Here is a 16,572-nt window from a genome sequence, read left to right as displayed (position 1 = left end):
AGCTGAATGTAGAAAGAATCAATACCTGATCTTATTTTGTTCGGTAGTTTGACAGTGTCAGCTCTTCTGAAGGCAGCACAGTGGATCTGACAAATCCTGAAGATCTTTTGAGGCAGATTCCAGAGTTTGCTGAAGACAGCAAGACTCCGGAAAAATGTTTTCCAGAAGGTAAGGCTCTCATAGTTTCACCACTATGGAGGGTCAAAATCTAACTTTTTTCTCTAGTGATGCTCAGCTAATAGGGGCAGATTATTTTCAGTTAACTTCAGTTATCTGGAAATTGGGTAAACAGTCCAAGTCATTGTCCCTCTCTAGTCAACAGAGAGATGTGACAGCTGAAAAATAACCCCCCTTCCTCTTAAAGCTAATTTCTAATATGCTGAAAAATAACGCCCCTTCCTCTTAAAGCTAATTCCAAGACTGGGACCCAGGCAGTGGCATAGACCCAATCCCCAAAAATGAGGCTATTATAGTGAAGTGAGATGAATTTCACTCTGTTGGAAAGAGTCCAAGTCACTTTTAGGTGTTTAACATAAGAGAAGGGGCTGTGTCAGGTCTCACCTGACAACGGCCACAGGAACAAGGCACTTGGCACATCAGATTTATTAATGCTTTGCAACAGGTTAAATGTTTATTTGCCGAATAGCATTTCATGAATGATCTCTGTAAAAAAACTAAGGAGTGAAGTAAGCAGAGAGAAGCTGCTAGGATGAAGCTGAATTTCTGTAGGGTGATAATCTGGGAATCCCTTTTCAAATCCTCATACAACATCTATCTTTACAAGTTGTTAGGGGATGTGTTCAGTGCTTTTACGAATTCTTCCTACCCTCACACCTGTAACAACGTGTCATTCTCATAAGATGCAAAGAAATAGCTCTTGACACTTTCCCCCAAATAACCATCACTACTGAAGGCCAGTGATAATTGCTGCACTCTCAGCTTTTCTCCTCCACCTTCCTCCTCCTCCAGTCCCAAAGGCAGAGCCTTTCTCTCATCACTGCCTTCCCATTCAGGCACTCCTGGAGATCTTATCTAATGAGAACACGGATAAATCAAATCTGGCTGTAATTACTCCTGTCTCTTAATTGCCCTGTTCTACGGAGCCGGGGCCTTTCCCCACCCCCCCTCCCTGTTTGTGGGGTTTTTTCCTCCCCCCTGCCCCCCCCCCCCCCCCCCCCCCCGCCTTGGGTCAATAAAACCTCTAATGCACAGTTTTATAACTGAATGAAAAACAGAGAAGCATGCAGAAATTATTTCAAGCTAGAAAGGTGTTGTACCTGAATGCAAAGTATTCTCTGTGGAGTAACAATATATGTTTTGCTATTGTTAAACACAATAAGTCCTGAACGAGATCCACCATCTCTCTGATGTCTCCAGACAAGTAGGCAAATGTTGAATTAATAGTACAGATGTCAGATTTCTGAGCTACATTTTCTTTTCTAAACTACTTTATCAATGGCATTTTTTGCCATTACAGCTGTTAGAAAAAAAGAAATATATATATGTATGTATTTTTTTTTCCTTTTTCTTTCTCTACTACAGAAAAGAAATGTGACATTTCTGGTTTTGTGGTGTGTAGTCCTAGGCTGGAGTGTGCCTGCTGTGGCCAAACCGTTAGAGAGATCGACTGAAGGCACGGCAAAGCAAAAAAAATAATAATAAAAATAACACAGATAGTCCCTGTCTTATGCGAATGCCATTACTGCCTCATCTTGAGTCCCAGATCCACGTTACTGGGGAAACTGGGATTACTGAAAGAAAAATGATCAGAATTTTCCACATATATGATAGAATATTTATATATATATATATATGATACTATATAGAGTTATGTATATATGATACTAATATGTGTATAAGATATCAGTATATATATATGACACATTCATATTTTTTTCCCTGCTTGGAAATGACAGAAACCTTCTAACTTACACTTTTTTGTGTCATAATGAAAACAGGAATTAGCATAGACCCCATACCAAGGAAAATGGTAGCCAAAGTGAGTTAATTCTTGGCAAAAATAATAATTAATCAAACCCAGGATTTTGTAACGAGGTGGTTGGGAAACATGAGGTGGCTCTGGCATCGTTGTCTGTTACAAGAAATAATGTGGTGAGCCTGAAAGGAGGGTCTCCCTTTATGGAACCAATGTGTCAGCTAGAATATGACATATTCTTTCAGGTTATATCATATATAATCAGCCACTCCACACATCCAGAAGCAAATAATTAAATGAATTGACCTTGCAAGGTAAGGTATAATGCTGCAATATTGAAGACAACTGTTTACCTTCTCTGTCTCCAAGCCTCGTTGTTCTGGGGTATCCCGTCACTGCTTTGCAAGCAGCGTGCAGAAACTGAGAAAGGCTTTTGTGACATGCTTCCCCTGGCCCCGAATTTTTGTGTGCACAAACAGGAGCTCAGTGAGAGTGTCCACTGCCTCAGAAATATCTTGAAACAATGGAAAGCTGTCCAAAGGGGCTCCACCTATTTTATATGTATACATATATATATATATATATATATATGAGTTAAGGCAAACAAAATTATGTTTCCTATTTTCTCATGGCAAAACATGAAAAACAACCAACAATGATGCAGTCAATGTGACCGTTGACTTTTCCCTGCCCCCAGTTGTTTCTTAAGCAACCCTTCACATGCATGCACATTCCTTCTATGCATTCATCGCTGTCTCTCACTTTCAGGTTGTGTTCGATACTTTCGTTGTTATGTGGGCAGTGCCATAAAGTTTGGAGGAGAAACATGGTGGAATCTGAGAAGTACCTGCTACCAGATTGTTGAACACTCCTGGTTTGAATCCTTTATCATATTCATGATTCTTCTGAGCAGTGGAGCCCTGGTTAGTGTAGCAGTTTCATGTATTCCTTTAGAAGCACTTTTAGCTTTAATTTGCACACAGATAAGTTGTTTTGGTTTTTTTTTTTTTGTGTTTTTTTTTTTTTCAGAAGACACAGCAAATATCTTTTAACTCAGAAGAAAAACAGAAGCAGCTTCACATAGCAGTCATTTATTCATTATTATAATTATTGCAGATCTATTATTCATATTATTAAAACTTACAAGAGATCATGACCAAAGCTAAAAACACATAAATCTCAGAAGCTGTCCTGTTCTGGCTATATACTGGATTTTTCTCAGGATGTTATTTCACAGATATGAAATATAAAGGAACTTTTATATCATTGCAACAAATAAATGACTCTTAATGCTTGGAAAAAATAGTACTTAGTTCTCTTCAATGTATAATCTTCTTGAAAAAAAATTCTAAAAATATATACTTTCCTCCTAGGATTCCAGTGTGCATGATGTGTGTGTTTTCACAGGGCTGTACTATAGAGAGAAAAAGAAAGAGAAGGGACAGGGAGAGTTACATGTTTATCAGCTGACACAGATTTGAGTAGAAGATTGCATTCAGATCTGTGTGAAAACATAATGAATGACAAAGGGGTCTTAAAGATCTGGACTTTCATTTTATAAAGCTCATCTCTGATTTTTGCCATTTATCTGTATATTATGATTTCAGACCTTCGAAGACATTTATATAAACGAGAGAAGAAGCATTAAAATTATGTTGGCATTTCTTGACAAAATGTTCACTTTCATCTTTGTCCTGGAGATGCTCCTGAAATGGGTGGCTTATGGCTTTAAGAAGTATTTCACCAATGCCTGGTGCTGGCTGGACTTCCTCATCGTAGGCGTAAGTTCTGCCTTTGGTGTTCCTACGCGGGTCGTGACACAGGATGTAGTAGCAGAGTTGCACATTATTTTCTGGATGCAAAGTTAGGACAGTAGTACTCTTACCTTGTTTAATGATGGTTTCAGGATATTGCACTATGGGCACTGAAAATATGGGGAGATGTAGGTTTGGGGTTTTTTTAAGCAGGATTAAAGGAAATGGATGTTCAGGACTTTGCTAATACTTTCTTTTATCTTCCCATTCAGGTCTCTTTAGTAAACCTCTTGGGCAGTTCATTTGACCCCATAAAATCTCTTAGGACTCTCCGAGCTCTGAGACCCTTAAGAGCATTGTCACGATTTGAGGGAATGAGGGTAAGAGTGAATATAAATTACAGCCTGTCAGTACTAATAGGCTCATAACAAGTTCATAACTCATAACTGTGTCTTTATGCAGCTCCCATGTCTATCCCAAGTTCAGTTTAGGACCTATAAAATGAATTTTTAAAAGGCACCTTTGCTGTGCTCCTCTGTTCTTGGCTGCTCCTTATATACTTTCCTCAAGTGATCAATCCTAAGTACCATTGAAACTAGAACTAGACTAAGCAGGCATTTGTTTCATTGCTGCTCAGTCATTCTAGTGTTCCTGTATTACTGAGATAGCCAAAAATAAAATAGACAATAAGAACTGTGAGCACAATTCTCCTTTTTGCAGTCTCATAGCAAGCTAATTCAGAGGAAAGAATCGCCTGCCTTCTGCATGCTTTTTACTGGATTGATTTACAAAAACTTTACATTGTTAAGAGATACTTCACTCAAATTATTGTTCCCAATAGACTTACTCTTTCAAAAGGCAGGAGTGACTGTAGAATATTTGCTGCCTTTTCCCACCAAAGGAGCAGCTAGAACAATGTGAAGCTGCTGAGCGTTATTTACATTTAATTACAGATCTACCATTATGGAAATGCAGAGGAAGATTCCCTCAGCCATATGCAAAGCACATCTGTACCCTGCATTGTGGAACAGTGCGATACCCACAGTGGTATTTGAACAAAAGTCTGGTCTACAGAATATACTCCGGCATGCAAAAACAGGCGATAGAAATACATATGGCATCACTAACACACGCTTGCATGGGCATGCAGTCTTAGTGGCACTGAGATGTAGATTGCTTTTGGATATCTTCTGGAAGCAAGACTGAAAGCTCTCTGGCTGTACTCTTGTCACCATGAAGGCAGAGAGAAATTGCATTAAATCAATAAACAGAATGTATCCAAATCTCTGTGTCTGGAGTTAATTTTGGAACAAGTCCTATCATACTTTCTCTCTTGCTATGCAGAATGTGTGTGACACAGTCTCCAAAAACCTTCCAAAAAGTTTTTTTAATTTTTCTTCTGGTCCATCAAGTTCTTCTTTGCTACCTGATGGCTGAGTTCACTGCCTTCACTGTGAGACTCGGAGATCTATTCTCATCATTTCCTTACACTGCCCCATTTTATGAGTTGATCTGTTGGTTCCCAGTATGCACTTAAATCCTAGGTAGACATTTTCTGTGATTGTACAGCATCTAGCACAAAAGAAGTACCTACCTCATGGTTAAACAATCACAATCCACTGAACATAACAGATCTCGCAAAATACTAGCGGAGAGTTGTTACTGGTTCTTTTAAAAACTACTTTCTATGGTCTTAATATACAGCGCTCTGCACTGGTGCTTATGGATAAATACTTCAGAAATTTTATTTTATAAAAGTTTGAAACAAAGAAAACATCCCCCACTCCAAACTCAAGGGAATGCCATCAAAAGAGGATGGAATCACATTGTACTATGCTCATGTGGTTGTGGCTCACAGCAGCCCAAAAAGTATCAACTGTTCTTTGAAAAGCTGAAGTGATACCGTGGGCCTTTGAATTGTTGCTCAAGGTATCCCTGCCAGCTGTGATTTGTGTTTACATGGAAAACAGGTTTCTGTTTGCTGAGGTGACAAAGTGACTGCTTAATGCACTGAGGAGATACTTGCACCCATCTTTGTTTAAGTGTATTTTTCCTCTCCCATTTCATCCAAGGTGGTGGTTAATGCTCTCGTGGGAGCCATCCCTTCCATCATGAATGTTCTGCTTGTCTGCCTCATCTTCTGGCTTATCTTTAGCATCATGGGAGTGAACCTGTTTGCTGGGAAGTTTGGGAAATGTGTCAATCTGACAGAAGAATATTCAGAATTAAATACTTCAATCAATGACATAACAGACTGTAAAATGAATAACAACACAGGAAAAATATTCTGGGTCAATGTCAAAGTCAACTTTGATAACGTTGGTTCTGGCTACCTGGCTCTTCTTCAGGTGGTAAGTGTGGCTTGCCTTCACTAGCCGGCACCACGTCAGATGGGCTCAACCTCCTGCGAGCTCCTAACTCATCTCCGTGGGTGATGGAAAGCAGCTTGCCTTTCCTTTGTAGCTGGCTGTTCAAACAGCAGTGCTGTTTGTGCCCACAAATGGAAAAAGGGGCACAAGTTAGACCCCACTGTGATTTTCCAGGTGTTAAAGTCAGCATCTGGTGAACAAGTGCTTTTTCAGCCTCCAGCAGGTTCATGAGCCTGAGAGCTGGAGTCAATCTCAGAAGGAAATCTGAGGCAAATACTGACCTAATCTGCCAAAATGCAGATTTCTTCTGTCAGGGGGATTGTAAGGCCTTTAGTAGACCATGCTAAAGAAGATTTGCTCTGTCAGCACCCTAGGGCATGTTCTGTCCCACCCTAGCAAGCTTTCACATCCTGATAAGGCTGAGAATGCCACACAGACAACAGGGACAAGTTTTCCTAAAGTCAGAGCTTGGTGCTTTGTGTGTGTGACCATACCAAAGGCTCTTACTGCAGTCAGTGTCATTTGGATGTTGCAAATTATGTGAAGACTTTTACCCTGAAAGTTGAACACGTTTTCCATAACCTCTCATTCTAGGCAACATTCAAAGGGTGGATGGAGATCATGTATGCTGCAGTAGATTCACGAGAGGTCAGTTGCTATATTCAAACCATATTTTTCGTTAGTGCTACTACATTCTGCAAAAGTGTTATGATTTTTGCACTTTTATGTCTGCTGTTTGTCTGTGCTAGATCTTTCCAGTAATTATTTTTATCAGCTGATGTGAGCATTTCATCTGTGTATGTATACTATAAGCATACTCATAGTATTCTAAAGTCAAAGTATCCTGTTGTAATGGAGAGGGGTTCAACTCCAGATCCACCCACGTAAATGCAGTTACCTATAGTGTAAGGTCTCCATGTGGGTTCACCTCCAAGTGCCCTCTGTGGTTAATGGAAATCTAGTCCATGTGCTCAGAGGGATCTAGGGAGTGTTTCAGCTTACCCGGCATATCTATATTGTTCAGCAGAGCGCCTCTTTACACTGAGTGGACTCTACAAATAACTGGATGTCCATTAGCAGGGGAGTTGAGAGTTCCCACTCACACGGTGGTGCCTGCCTTCACATATCATCTTTTATGAAACTCAAGCCTGGAGTAAACCTGAATGCATTATAGAAACATAGTTTCAAGTCCACTTCAAAACACAAAACCAAACTTCATCAAGAATTAAGCTATTGTGGCTAAGCAACCATTTAAAATACTTTTGTCAGGCATGGCTAGCACTACTTTGCCTACTCTTTATATTGTCAGTAGTGTTTGCTGTCTTATCAGAAGTATCATCCAATGTTATACAGAACAAAGTGGTATGTCTTTGGAGGAAATGAGTTTTGAAATGAAGAGGCTATCTTAATTTAATCATGAGTCCAAAAGTATCAAATAATTTAAAAAGTAACCACATATGAAAATGGAGCTTTTTTTGTGTTTCAATGGGGCTTTTTTCTTTCAACTTGAAAAACTATTTTTCTCGTTCTGGTTTTATTTTCATCCATAATAGCCATAGAAGAAGTTTTTTGCTAAGATGAAAAAAACATATCTAGGCCAAGATTTTTAATGACAAGAGCTTGGAATTAGACTTCTAAATAATTTTCTTGATTTTTCAAGTGCTGAGCAATTTACGGCTCCTATTCTTATTGGAAGGAGCTGAACTGATGCTTCTGAAATACTTGTGAAAATCATGTCAAGAATGTCCACTTCAGTTACTGTTTCTATTGACGTTAGTAAGGGCTCAATAAATTGCAAATGGTAGGATTTTAAGTGAGGTTTGAAAAGAAAAAACCCACAACAATCAGCTTTTGTGGGGGAAGAAAAAAAAAAGAAATTTAAAGTAAAAATAAACCTCATTCACCGTTACAGACTAAGTTTCTCTCTACAGGTTTTTCAGTCCAAATATATTCAATATCAGCACGAATTAAATTATTCTGTTCTGCAATTATTTAGCCAGAAACTACACAAACAAACATTGTAAAAATAATACAATTTACAAGTTTTCATAATACAAACACTTTGTAGTCCTATTATTTTGAGCCATATTTTCTGGCTGGTTATCTCTCAGGTGGTGTGCTTGGTGTATAATTTTGTAAGGTTCAGGTTTAATTTCAAAAGGGATAGGAGTCAGCATCTGAGCAGTAATGTCACTGTGAGGTCGTAGGATTCTGTTGCATCTAGTAGTCACAGTATGAACGTTACTTTCTTCCACCATTTCATTCCCTTTCCAAAAGCATTGTGTACATATAATATTTTGTGTTATGCAGTATTGGTAATTTTAACCTATACCAATTTTGTCTGAATTAGCAATAGAACTGTAAATCTTATTTCCTCCTGGATTCAATTTGTGAGAGGATCTGCAATATGAAGATTATTCTGAATTGGGTCCACATTGTTAATGGTCATTGTTTATGTTGCTTCTCATTCCTGTAGAAAAATGAGCAGCCGCAAATGGAGCACAATCTATTTATGTATCTCTATTTTGTGATCTTCATCATCTTTGGATCTTTCTTTACCCTGAATCTCTTTGTTGGTGTTATTATTGACAACTTCAACCAACAAAAGAAAAAGATAAGTATATTGGTTGTGCTCCCAGGCACCTACTATATATACAGCAATCCTCTCTGTGGAGGTCCTTGCTATGCATAGTCTGAAACTTCCCTTGGCATTTACAAGAACATCAGTAATTAAGTTAGCAGAAGTAACACCCAGGGTGAGTAGTTTCTTTCTCCTTTCTTTTCCCCTGTGACCTGAACACCTAGCTCTTTCCCAGCATTTTGAAGGCGATGACATGTTCCCAGCAGCCCCTTAAAATTTTGCTCCCTTTTGAGAACTGAACAGGACTGGAGACTCACTATTTAGAAAGTGGTCTGGTGTATTTTGGATATTCAAAAAGACCTGGATGTGGGAATCCAGGACTGTCCAGGTTTTCAGTAAGTCTTTTGTCTTCGTGCTTTCTGAGCTAGCTAGGTTTCACCCCAGGACTTCTCTGTGAATGGAAGGTTTGTGCCACTGTGATTTTTTGGATACGGTTACACATTATGAAAAGGGCTAGTACCAGCAAGATGTGACAAAGGAAGAAATGTTAGTTTCCAGCATTTTAGACTTTGTAACTACAATAGCACAGCTTTCCCACCAAATAATAGTGAAATTTCTTTGTATACTTAGGTGGGGAAGATATCTTTATGACGGAAGAACAGAAAAAATATTACAATGCAATGAAAAAGTTGGGATCCAAGAAACCTCAAAAACCCATTCCAAGACCACTGGTAAGACTGAATTCTTCAAAATGAAAATGCTTTGCAAAATTCACTGAAAAGCACATGTATATATATATTGCCTATAAATTATTTGTATTGTCTTTACATTGATACTCAGTGGTCTAAAGTCAATTCCATACCCCAAAGTTGCACTGAAAGTTTTTGCAGCTTAAATATTTATTAAGTTATCTGCATAAATGTTATTGGGTTTTATATTCACCTTGGAACTGATTAAACTTCAGAGCAGGAAGGGATTTTAAGTGTCATTTTTATATTCTGCCTTTCTTAAATTTCTCTGAGTTTACTATAGCTGACTGACTTTGTAACTCAAAAATTGGGACTGTTGGAAATACATATGGATGAATACTCCCAACTAATGCCAGATGTAATTTTTCCCTCTAGAACAGATACCAAGGGTTCCTTTTTGACATTGTAACACGCCAAGCCTTTGATGTTGTCGTCATGATTCTCATCTGCCTTAACATGATCACCATGATGGTGGAAACCTATGAACAAAGTGAAACGAAGACTCAGATCCTTAACAAAATAAATATACTCTTTGTTGCCATCTTTACTGCAGAATGTGTGCTGAAACTGGTGGCTCTGAGGCAGTACTATTTCTCAAATGCCTGGAACATATTTGATTTAGTTGTTGTGATAATGTCACTTATTGGTAAGTACAATTGGTTTGACAAACCAATTATTATTCTTTTCAGAAAAAAAAATAGCTAAAATGTATCAACTGCAAATGGATGTTGAAATGGAACTCATAATACTGTAAAGCCTTGAGGAAAAAGTACTAAAAAGCCCATCATGAGTATATTAATATGAAATAAGTATATTCTTTTAATAAAAGCATAAGAAAATAAAAGGCAGTTGCCTTATGTGAAACCTTTCATAATGGTTCTTCAGATTGTTTTTTCCTAGTCTGAAAGGCAGAATGAATAACCCATCATACCAGCACCACTTTTTGTGACAGTTTCCATTGTTACAGGTTTAGTGCCAACTAAGAAATCTTCGATCAGATAAAAACTGCTGGGTTTTGTCACCTGTGTTTGTAACAGAAAATTGAAATATATAGAGAATATGAAGTCTGGAATTAGATTACAGACTACAGAATTCAGTTTCTGGAAACTGAGGCATAGCTGGCTGAAAATAACGGTTCACACTGTGTAACAGGATAGAAAAGAACACAGGTATATTAGCTTTTATTTGGAGGGGTTGCGATTGAAGAATGGAGTAAAGAGCTTTTCTGCCAATTTAAACTTTCTGCCAATTTAACTATTCCTAGGGCCAGTACCGCCAAAATAGCAGACGGCATTTAGGGGAAGAAAAATGTTGTATTTCTTTAGTATTATGTTTTGGGTAAGATTCCAGTAAGAATATAGTTCTTCCTTGAGAAATTAAATTCCTGGAATGAAAGTCCAAAAAAATGTATCCAAAACACCTAAACCTAGAAAAGCCAAAGCTTTTTGAGTGCTACTAGGTCTGTCATTTTTTTCATGTAAGCTAAAGATAAAATAACATCCATGTTTAGCTATGCCTCTGAATGAACTATAAAGCCATTGTAGGGTGGCATGCACAACTTCTGTTTTCATTGGGTTTGCTCAGATGTATCTTGACTATATTACCTAAATGTTGACTAAGACATTGTTATTGTATCTTGTATTCTTAGTTTGGCTTTGTGATGTCAGTATTTGAAGTCAAATTTAGAAAGTAAACACATAACCTACACCTGCTGAAGCAGTCATGCAACCAGTGTCAAAGAAAACCATCAGTCAACGAGTGTCAGCTGGTGGGGATATTTCAAGTTGCGCATGGAAAGGTGCTTGCCATCCTCAGTGCAGCGGTGCTGTCTTCTGGGGGCTGAGGAACGCAGTTCATAACTGCTGATTTCTACAGCTATTTTTTTCAACTCTAACATCTATTAAAGGTTGTTCTTCTAGGGTCTTAGCACACATTTATGAGATATTTTTCAACTGTACAGCTATTATCATTTCATCCTACTTACTAGTTAAGCAGAAATGTGATATTCTAACCACTTGTTATCCTTTCCATTTTAGCCTTACTGCTTTCTGGCATTGGTAAAGCACTTGAACATTTCTTACCGCCTACACTCTTCAGGGTCATTCGCTTGGCTCGGATTGGGCGAATACTGAGACTCATCCGGGCTGCCAAAGGAATTCGTACCCTGCTTTTTGCCTTAATGATGTCCCTACCTGCTTTGTTCAACATTGGCCTCTTGCTTTTTCTGGTCATGTTCATTTATGCCATTTTTGGCATGGCTAACTTTGCCTATGTGAAGATGGAAGATGGCATTGATGATATTTTCAACTTCCAAACCTTTCCTAATAGCATGCTCTGTCTCTTCCAAATCACCACATCAGCTGGCTGGGATGGTCTTCTCAGTCCTATTTTAAACACTGGGCCACCGTTCTGTGATCCAGACGTACACGGTACTATAGGTGAATGTGGTAAACCTGCCATAGGTATTATTTATTTTGTAAGTTATATCATTATATCATTTCTCATAGTTGTAAATATGTATATAGCTGTTATTCTGGAGAACTTCAATGCTGCTACTGAAGAAAGTGCAGAGCCCTTAGGGGAAGATGACTTTGACATCTTTTATGAAATCTGGGAGAAGTTTGATCCTGAGGCAACTCAGTTTATAACTTTCTCTGCCCTTTCAGACTTTGCAGATGCTCTGGCTGAACCTTTACGTGTACCAAAACCAAACAAAGTTGAACTCATAGCAATGGACCTGCCTATGGTCAGTGGAGACAGGATCCACTGCTTGGATATTTTGTTTGCTTTTACCAAAAGAGTGTTAGGAGATTCTGGGGAGCTGGATACTCTAAAAGTGCAAATGGAGGAGAAGTTCATGGCTGCCAATCCGTCAAAAAAATCCTACGAGCCGATCTCTACTACACTCAGACACAGACAAGAGGAAGCATCTGCCACTGTCATCCAGCGTGCCTACAGGAGTCATTTGCTCCTGCGCTCCATAAAGCAAGCTTCTTACCTGTATCATCACAGAACTTGCAGTACTGACACTCTTGGAAGTGCTGCTCCAGAAAAAGAAGGACTTATTGCATCTTTGATGGGTGAAAACTATGGTAGGAGTCCTGACAAGTCTGAAACGTCCTCAGCATCCTTTCCTCCATCATATGACAGTGTCACAAGAGCCAGTAGTGGCAATCTCATGGTTGAGAATGGAGAAATTACAGGTAATCAACAATCTCCAAACATTAAGTAGTTCATCAGTGACAATGTTGTTAAGAATATTTTTAAATGTTCACAGAAGCTGATATTGTAAATACATGTCAGCTGCGGCAGCCTCCCTATTAAACAGTCTGTTGATCGTGATCAGGTAACTCTGGTAGCTGCTAAATTGTAGCCTTTGGCTCTATGTACAGCTTTGTCTAATATTTACATGAGCAGAGAAAGGTTTTGGATCTGTATGATCAAGGGCACCCCACTGCAAAGCAGGTCCCACAGTACCTGAGTGCTGCGGCATATTTGCAGCACTGATGGGTAATGTCTGCTGACATCACCCCCCGTGCAAGAAGCAAAGAAAAACCCAAGCACCACCAGATCTCCTGGAGAACAGAAAAAGGGATGTCGTGTTACATTGCTGAAGGGAAAGGAGCTAAAATTTACCCTTAGTCCATTCCTACTTGATACTCTTAATATAAAACTGTTAAACAAATGGCTGCTGATTTTTATTTTGTTTTTAATGTTTGGGGACTGATGCACCACAAACATAGCCACTGCATGATCCACAGATATGCCACAGTGTAGTGGACTTCTTTCAGTATGATCGATTTACAGAATAGGTCATGGCATGTATGCTATTGTAGTTGTGTTACTGCAGCTTAATGAAATAAATACAACTCTTCGTATTACAGAAGTTGTACTCAGCTGAGTAAAACCTTGCTTTGTATTTTGTCTGTGAGGATTATGTTTTTTTAACCTGTTTCCTCTGGCAGCAAGGTGAAGGCAGCCGTGCTGTGTGTCTATCAGTCACTCCGTAACAAATTGTGCTTGTTACATACTTTCCTCAAACTTTACAGAATGCTCAAATTTCATGCTCAAGTTCATGCTGCCAGTGTGGTAGAGAAGAGGGACAAAATTAAGCATTTCTAGTGGGGGGAAACTGTCGCCATCACTTCAACCACTCCCTTAGACATCACAAACCCAGGCTGGGGAGCACCCCATGGGCCCCATCTGGACTGCCTTTGGTCATGGTGGTGAGCATCATCCGTGGCCATGGAGTGAAGCCTTGACATAAGGTAGATGTGTCCCATTGGTGGTAGGAGCCTTTCCCCCTTATGCTTGTACTTCTCTGATGGGAGGACCAGTTTTCTCTTGCTTGCAAAGAAAAGAAATCAAAATACGACTAATGTAGACAATTAGGAAATCTGTGTTGAAGCATTTCGCTGTGGGGTTAACATAAGACTAAGGATGTAATCATAAATTCTAATTCTCTTGAAACTGTGTGTGCACATGGTCTGTCGTGATCCTCACTGCATTTTCCTTGTAAAGTTCTTTATCTTCATGTCCTTAGTAGCTTGGGCTTCTCAAAAAACCACATGCCCAAACTGCACCGTCTTTTGTCTTTTGTACATGTACTTTGGAGATACTTCCAGCTGATGCACTTCACTGTCCAATGACTGTTGTGTTATCCTTTGTCATGCACTAGGCATAGTCATAAATTAACCTTGACATTTTAATTTCTCATTTAAACTTCAAACACATTACACACAAGCTAGCATAAGATGCTTTTTATTTTTCTTAGTTGCAAGGTTGTGGCTGTGTACTCGCTCTTGGATTTGGCAGGTTCTGGCAAGGCTTGGGTGAGCTTTTCCCTCCACACTGATTTCAGCCAGAAAGGACACTGGGTTTTGCGACTGAGTGGGACCTGGTGTACACTTTGCTTGCAACCTGCAGCAAGTTGCCTACTCTCTTCAACACCCCTTCTCTACGGTGGCAATTATATGTCCTGTCTTGTGTCACTTTCTTCTTCTCCTGTCTTTATCACCTCTTCAGATTGTGAGCATTTTGGACAGAAATTCTCTTTTACTATGAATGGTAAATTACACCTAACAATGAGACTGTTTTCAGTTAATACTCTCTGAACACTGATTGCAAATAAATAATATTTATAGTACTTTTTTATTTTCTCCATAGTATTCCCTTAGCTTCTCCTAGCCATTCCTGGCATCATAACATCTTTAGTTTTGACTAATAGTCCCTCAGATTTTAAGGTAGGTACAGTGAATCTGCATTATACCAGAGAAGTCAACAGCTCTGTGCCATTGGAACCCAGGGGCCTCTATCCCTTCACAATAAAAAAAATAAAATTAACAATTACAAAATAATTTTAAAAATTAAATGGGTTTAGTTGTCTAAAATGATTGTTAAGCCACTTGCCCAGTTTGTGACCCACCACAGTTCAGGAGCTGACCACATGGTACTTGTGAGATGGTGTTTCCCAGCTCCAGCCTGTTCAATATCTGCTTCCCATGGCATGTGGGGTCCACGGAGAAAGCAGGAATGAGCCACATACACCATTACCATCGATTTGGGTGTGCACAGAACAGTCCTGACATCGCATCCACTCATGAGTTTATGCATTTAAACACATCGGTACCCAAAGGTAGTGCAACTTGTCTTGGCCGGTGTGTATGCCAGGAAGGGGCATTTTTGATAGTAAGACTAGTTTCTGGACAGTCAGCTGCATACAAGCCTCACTGAATTCCAGCTGTCTGGGAAGGTCACGCTGGAGCTGAGTCACAGCTCCACCAGTGTAGGAAATCGGATGCAAAAGATCTTTTGGTACCCTAAGCGAATTGTTTATTAGTGCAAGAAATGACAAGTACCCCTCTAGGGTGAATTTTACCTTTCTGCAGAAACACTTCTGAGTAAAGGTGATATCGTTTTGAGGAAGGCAAGTCTCTTGCCATGTTCTTTAATCCTTCTGCTTCTCCTCTGAACTCTCTCAATTTTGGATCCTAGCGATGTCCATACTAAAATCCCGGTTTCTTGTGATGGCCATATGGCATACTGTCTTGATTCCAGTTGGATTGCTGTCCTTTTTGGTCATACTGAAGACTTTTTCACATGCTTGCTCCCTTTTAGCTGCTTTTTTTTAAATTTTTAAAAAGGTTATTAACAGAGGCAATGAAAACATGAGGTCTGAGAGCTTTTCCCTTTGACAGTCCATGAGAAACACCAGCTCAATAACATGATGGTTCTGTCTGTTCCTTTGATAGTGATGTAGGACAACAAATACGCCAATGAAGGGCATGAGAATACCAGAACGACTGTAACTCTCTGTAGTGGGCTTGACTTCACTACCTAAAGCACACACATTTTTCACAGGTAATCAAAGTAAAGTAATGGAAAGACCATGAATATTTGTACCCCAGTCAAAAGAGTTTGGTTTTTTTTTTAAAAGAAAGGACTACTGGGAACTAAACAAAAAAAAGCTACATTCTTCAGCAAAATTGAGGATCTGTAGCCAAGCTAGACTGACTTTACCATTAGAGACTGTCATTAATCATGGGACAATGTGGCTGATTTGTTTCAGTATTTCTCAGGTTTGGGGCAAATCAATGATACCGCATGGCATGAAACTTCTTGCACTTGAAATAAAAGAGAATTTTTTTCCTCCCATCCCTTTGCAGTTCAACAGTTGTGAACTAAAACTGGATCAAGTGCAGAGAAACAGTATAACTAGTGTATAACAATCTATGTTATGGAAAGATATATAACAATCTATGTTATGGAAATATATGTAAACAATCTATGTTACGAAAGAAGATTCAAGTTTCGTTTGTTCAGCCTAGAAATAACAGTTGAGAGGATAAATCATAAATCTTAGTAAATAAGGCACATGGGAAAATATGGGAGAGGGAGCACTGTGTTTAAAAGAAAGACAAATAAAAAAGTCAGGGAAAAAATTACCCTGAAAATTAGAAGTGGCTTCTATTCTTTAGAGGATGGAGTCATGAAGTTGCTTTGCAGCAGGAGCAGAGGAGCCAGTCCAACCCCAAGGTGAATAGTTCCACAGTTCTTCAAGAGATTATGTGCCTTGGCACTTTCAAGGGGATCTGTGACCCCTTGGCTCCTACCCAAAACTCTCTGAATTGAATACAATTAAGACCGGGATCTACAACAGGACGGTGAAACTTGTTGAATGCTT

At 39.1% G+C, this 16,572-nt stretch overlaps 1 protein-coding gene across 1 annotated transcript in view; it reads left to right on the top strand.

Moving 5' to 3' along the window:
- The window catches only part of LOC101922035 (sodium channel protein type 5 subunit alpha), a 46,985-nt gene extending 30,892 nt beyond the window's left edge, over positions 1-16,093 (top strand). The window contains exons 19-28 of the mRNA XM_027791763.2: positions 48-168; positions 2,705-2,859; positions 3,544-3,717; positions 3,963-4,070; positions 5,763-6,041; positions 6,654-6,707; positions 8,536-8,673; positions 9,267-9,371; positions 9,765-10,035; positions 11,426-16,093. Of these exons, the coding sequence (XP_027647564.2) occupies positions 48-168; positions 2,705-2,859; positions 3,544-3,717; positions 3,963-4,070; positions 5,763-6,041; positions 6,654-6,707; positions 8,536-8,673; positions 9,267-9,371; positions 9,765-10,035; positions 11,426-12,621 (2,601 nt within the window). The 3' untranslated portion in view covers positions 12,622-16,093. The remainder of the gene's footprint in view (positions 1-47; positions 169-2,704; positions 2,860-3,543; positions 3,718-3,962; positions 4,071-5,762; positions 6,042-6,653; positions 6,708-8,535; positions 8,674-9,266; positions 9,372-9,764; positions 10,036-11,425) is intronic.
- The last annotated feature ends 479 nt before the right edge of the window (positions 16,094-16,572 follow it).

Source organism: Falco peregrinus, chromosome 5 (assembly GCF_023634155.1).
Source record: "Falco peregrinus isolate bFalPer1 chromosome 5, bFalPer1.pri, whole genome shotgun sequence".
NCBI lineage: Eukaryota > Metazoa > Chordata > Aves > Falconiformes > Falconidae > Falco > Falco peregrinus.
Note: the sequence above shows the minus strand (reverse complement) of the source record. Positions and strands in the feature narration are given on the sequence as shown.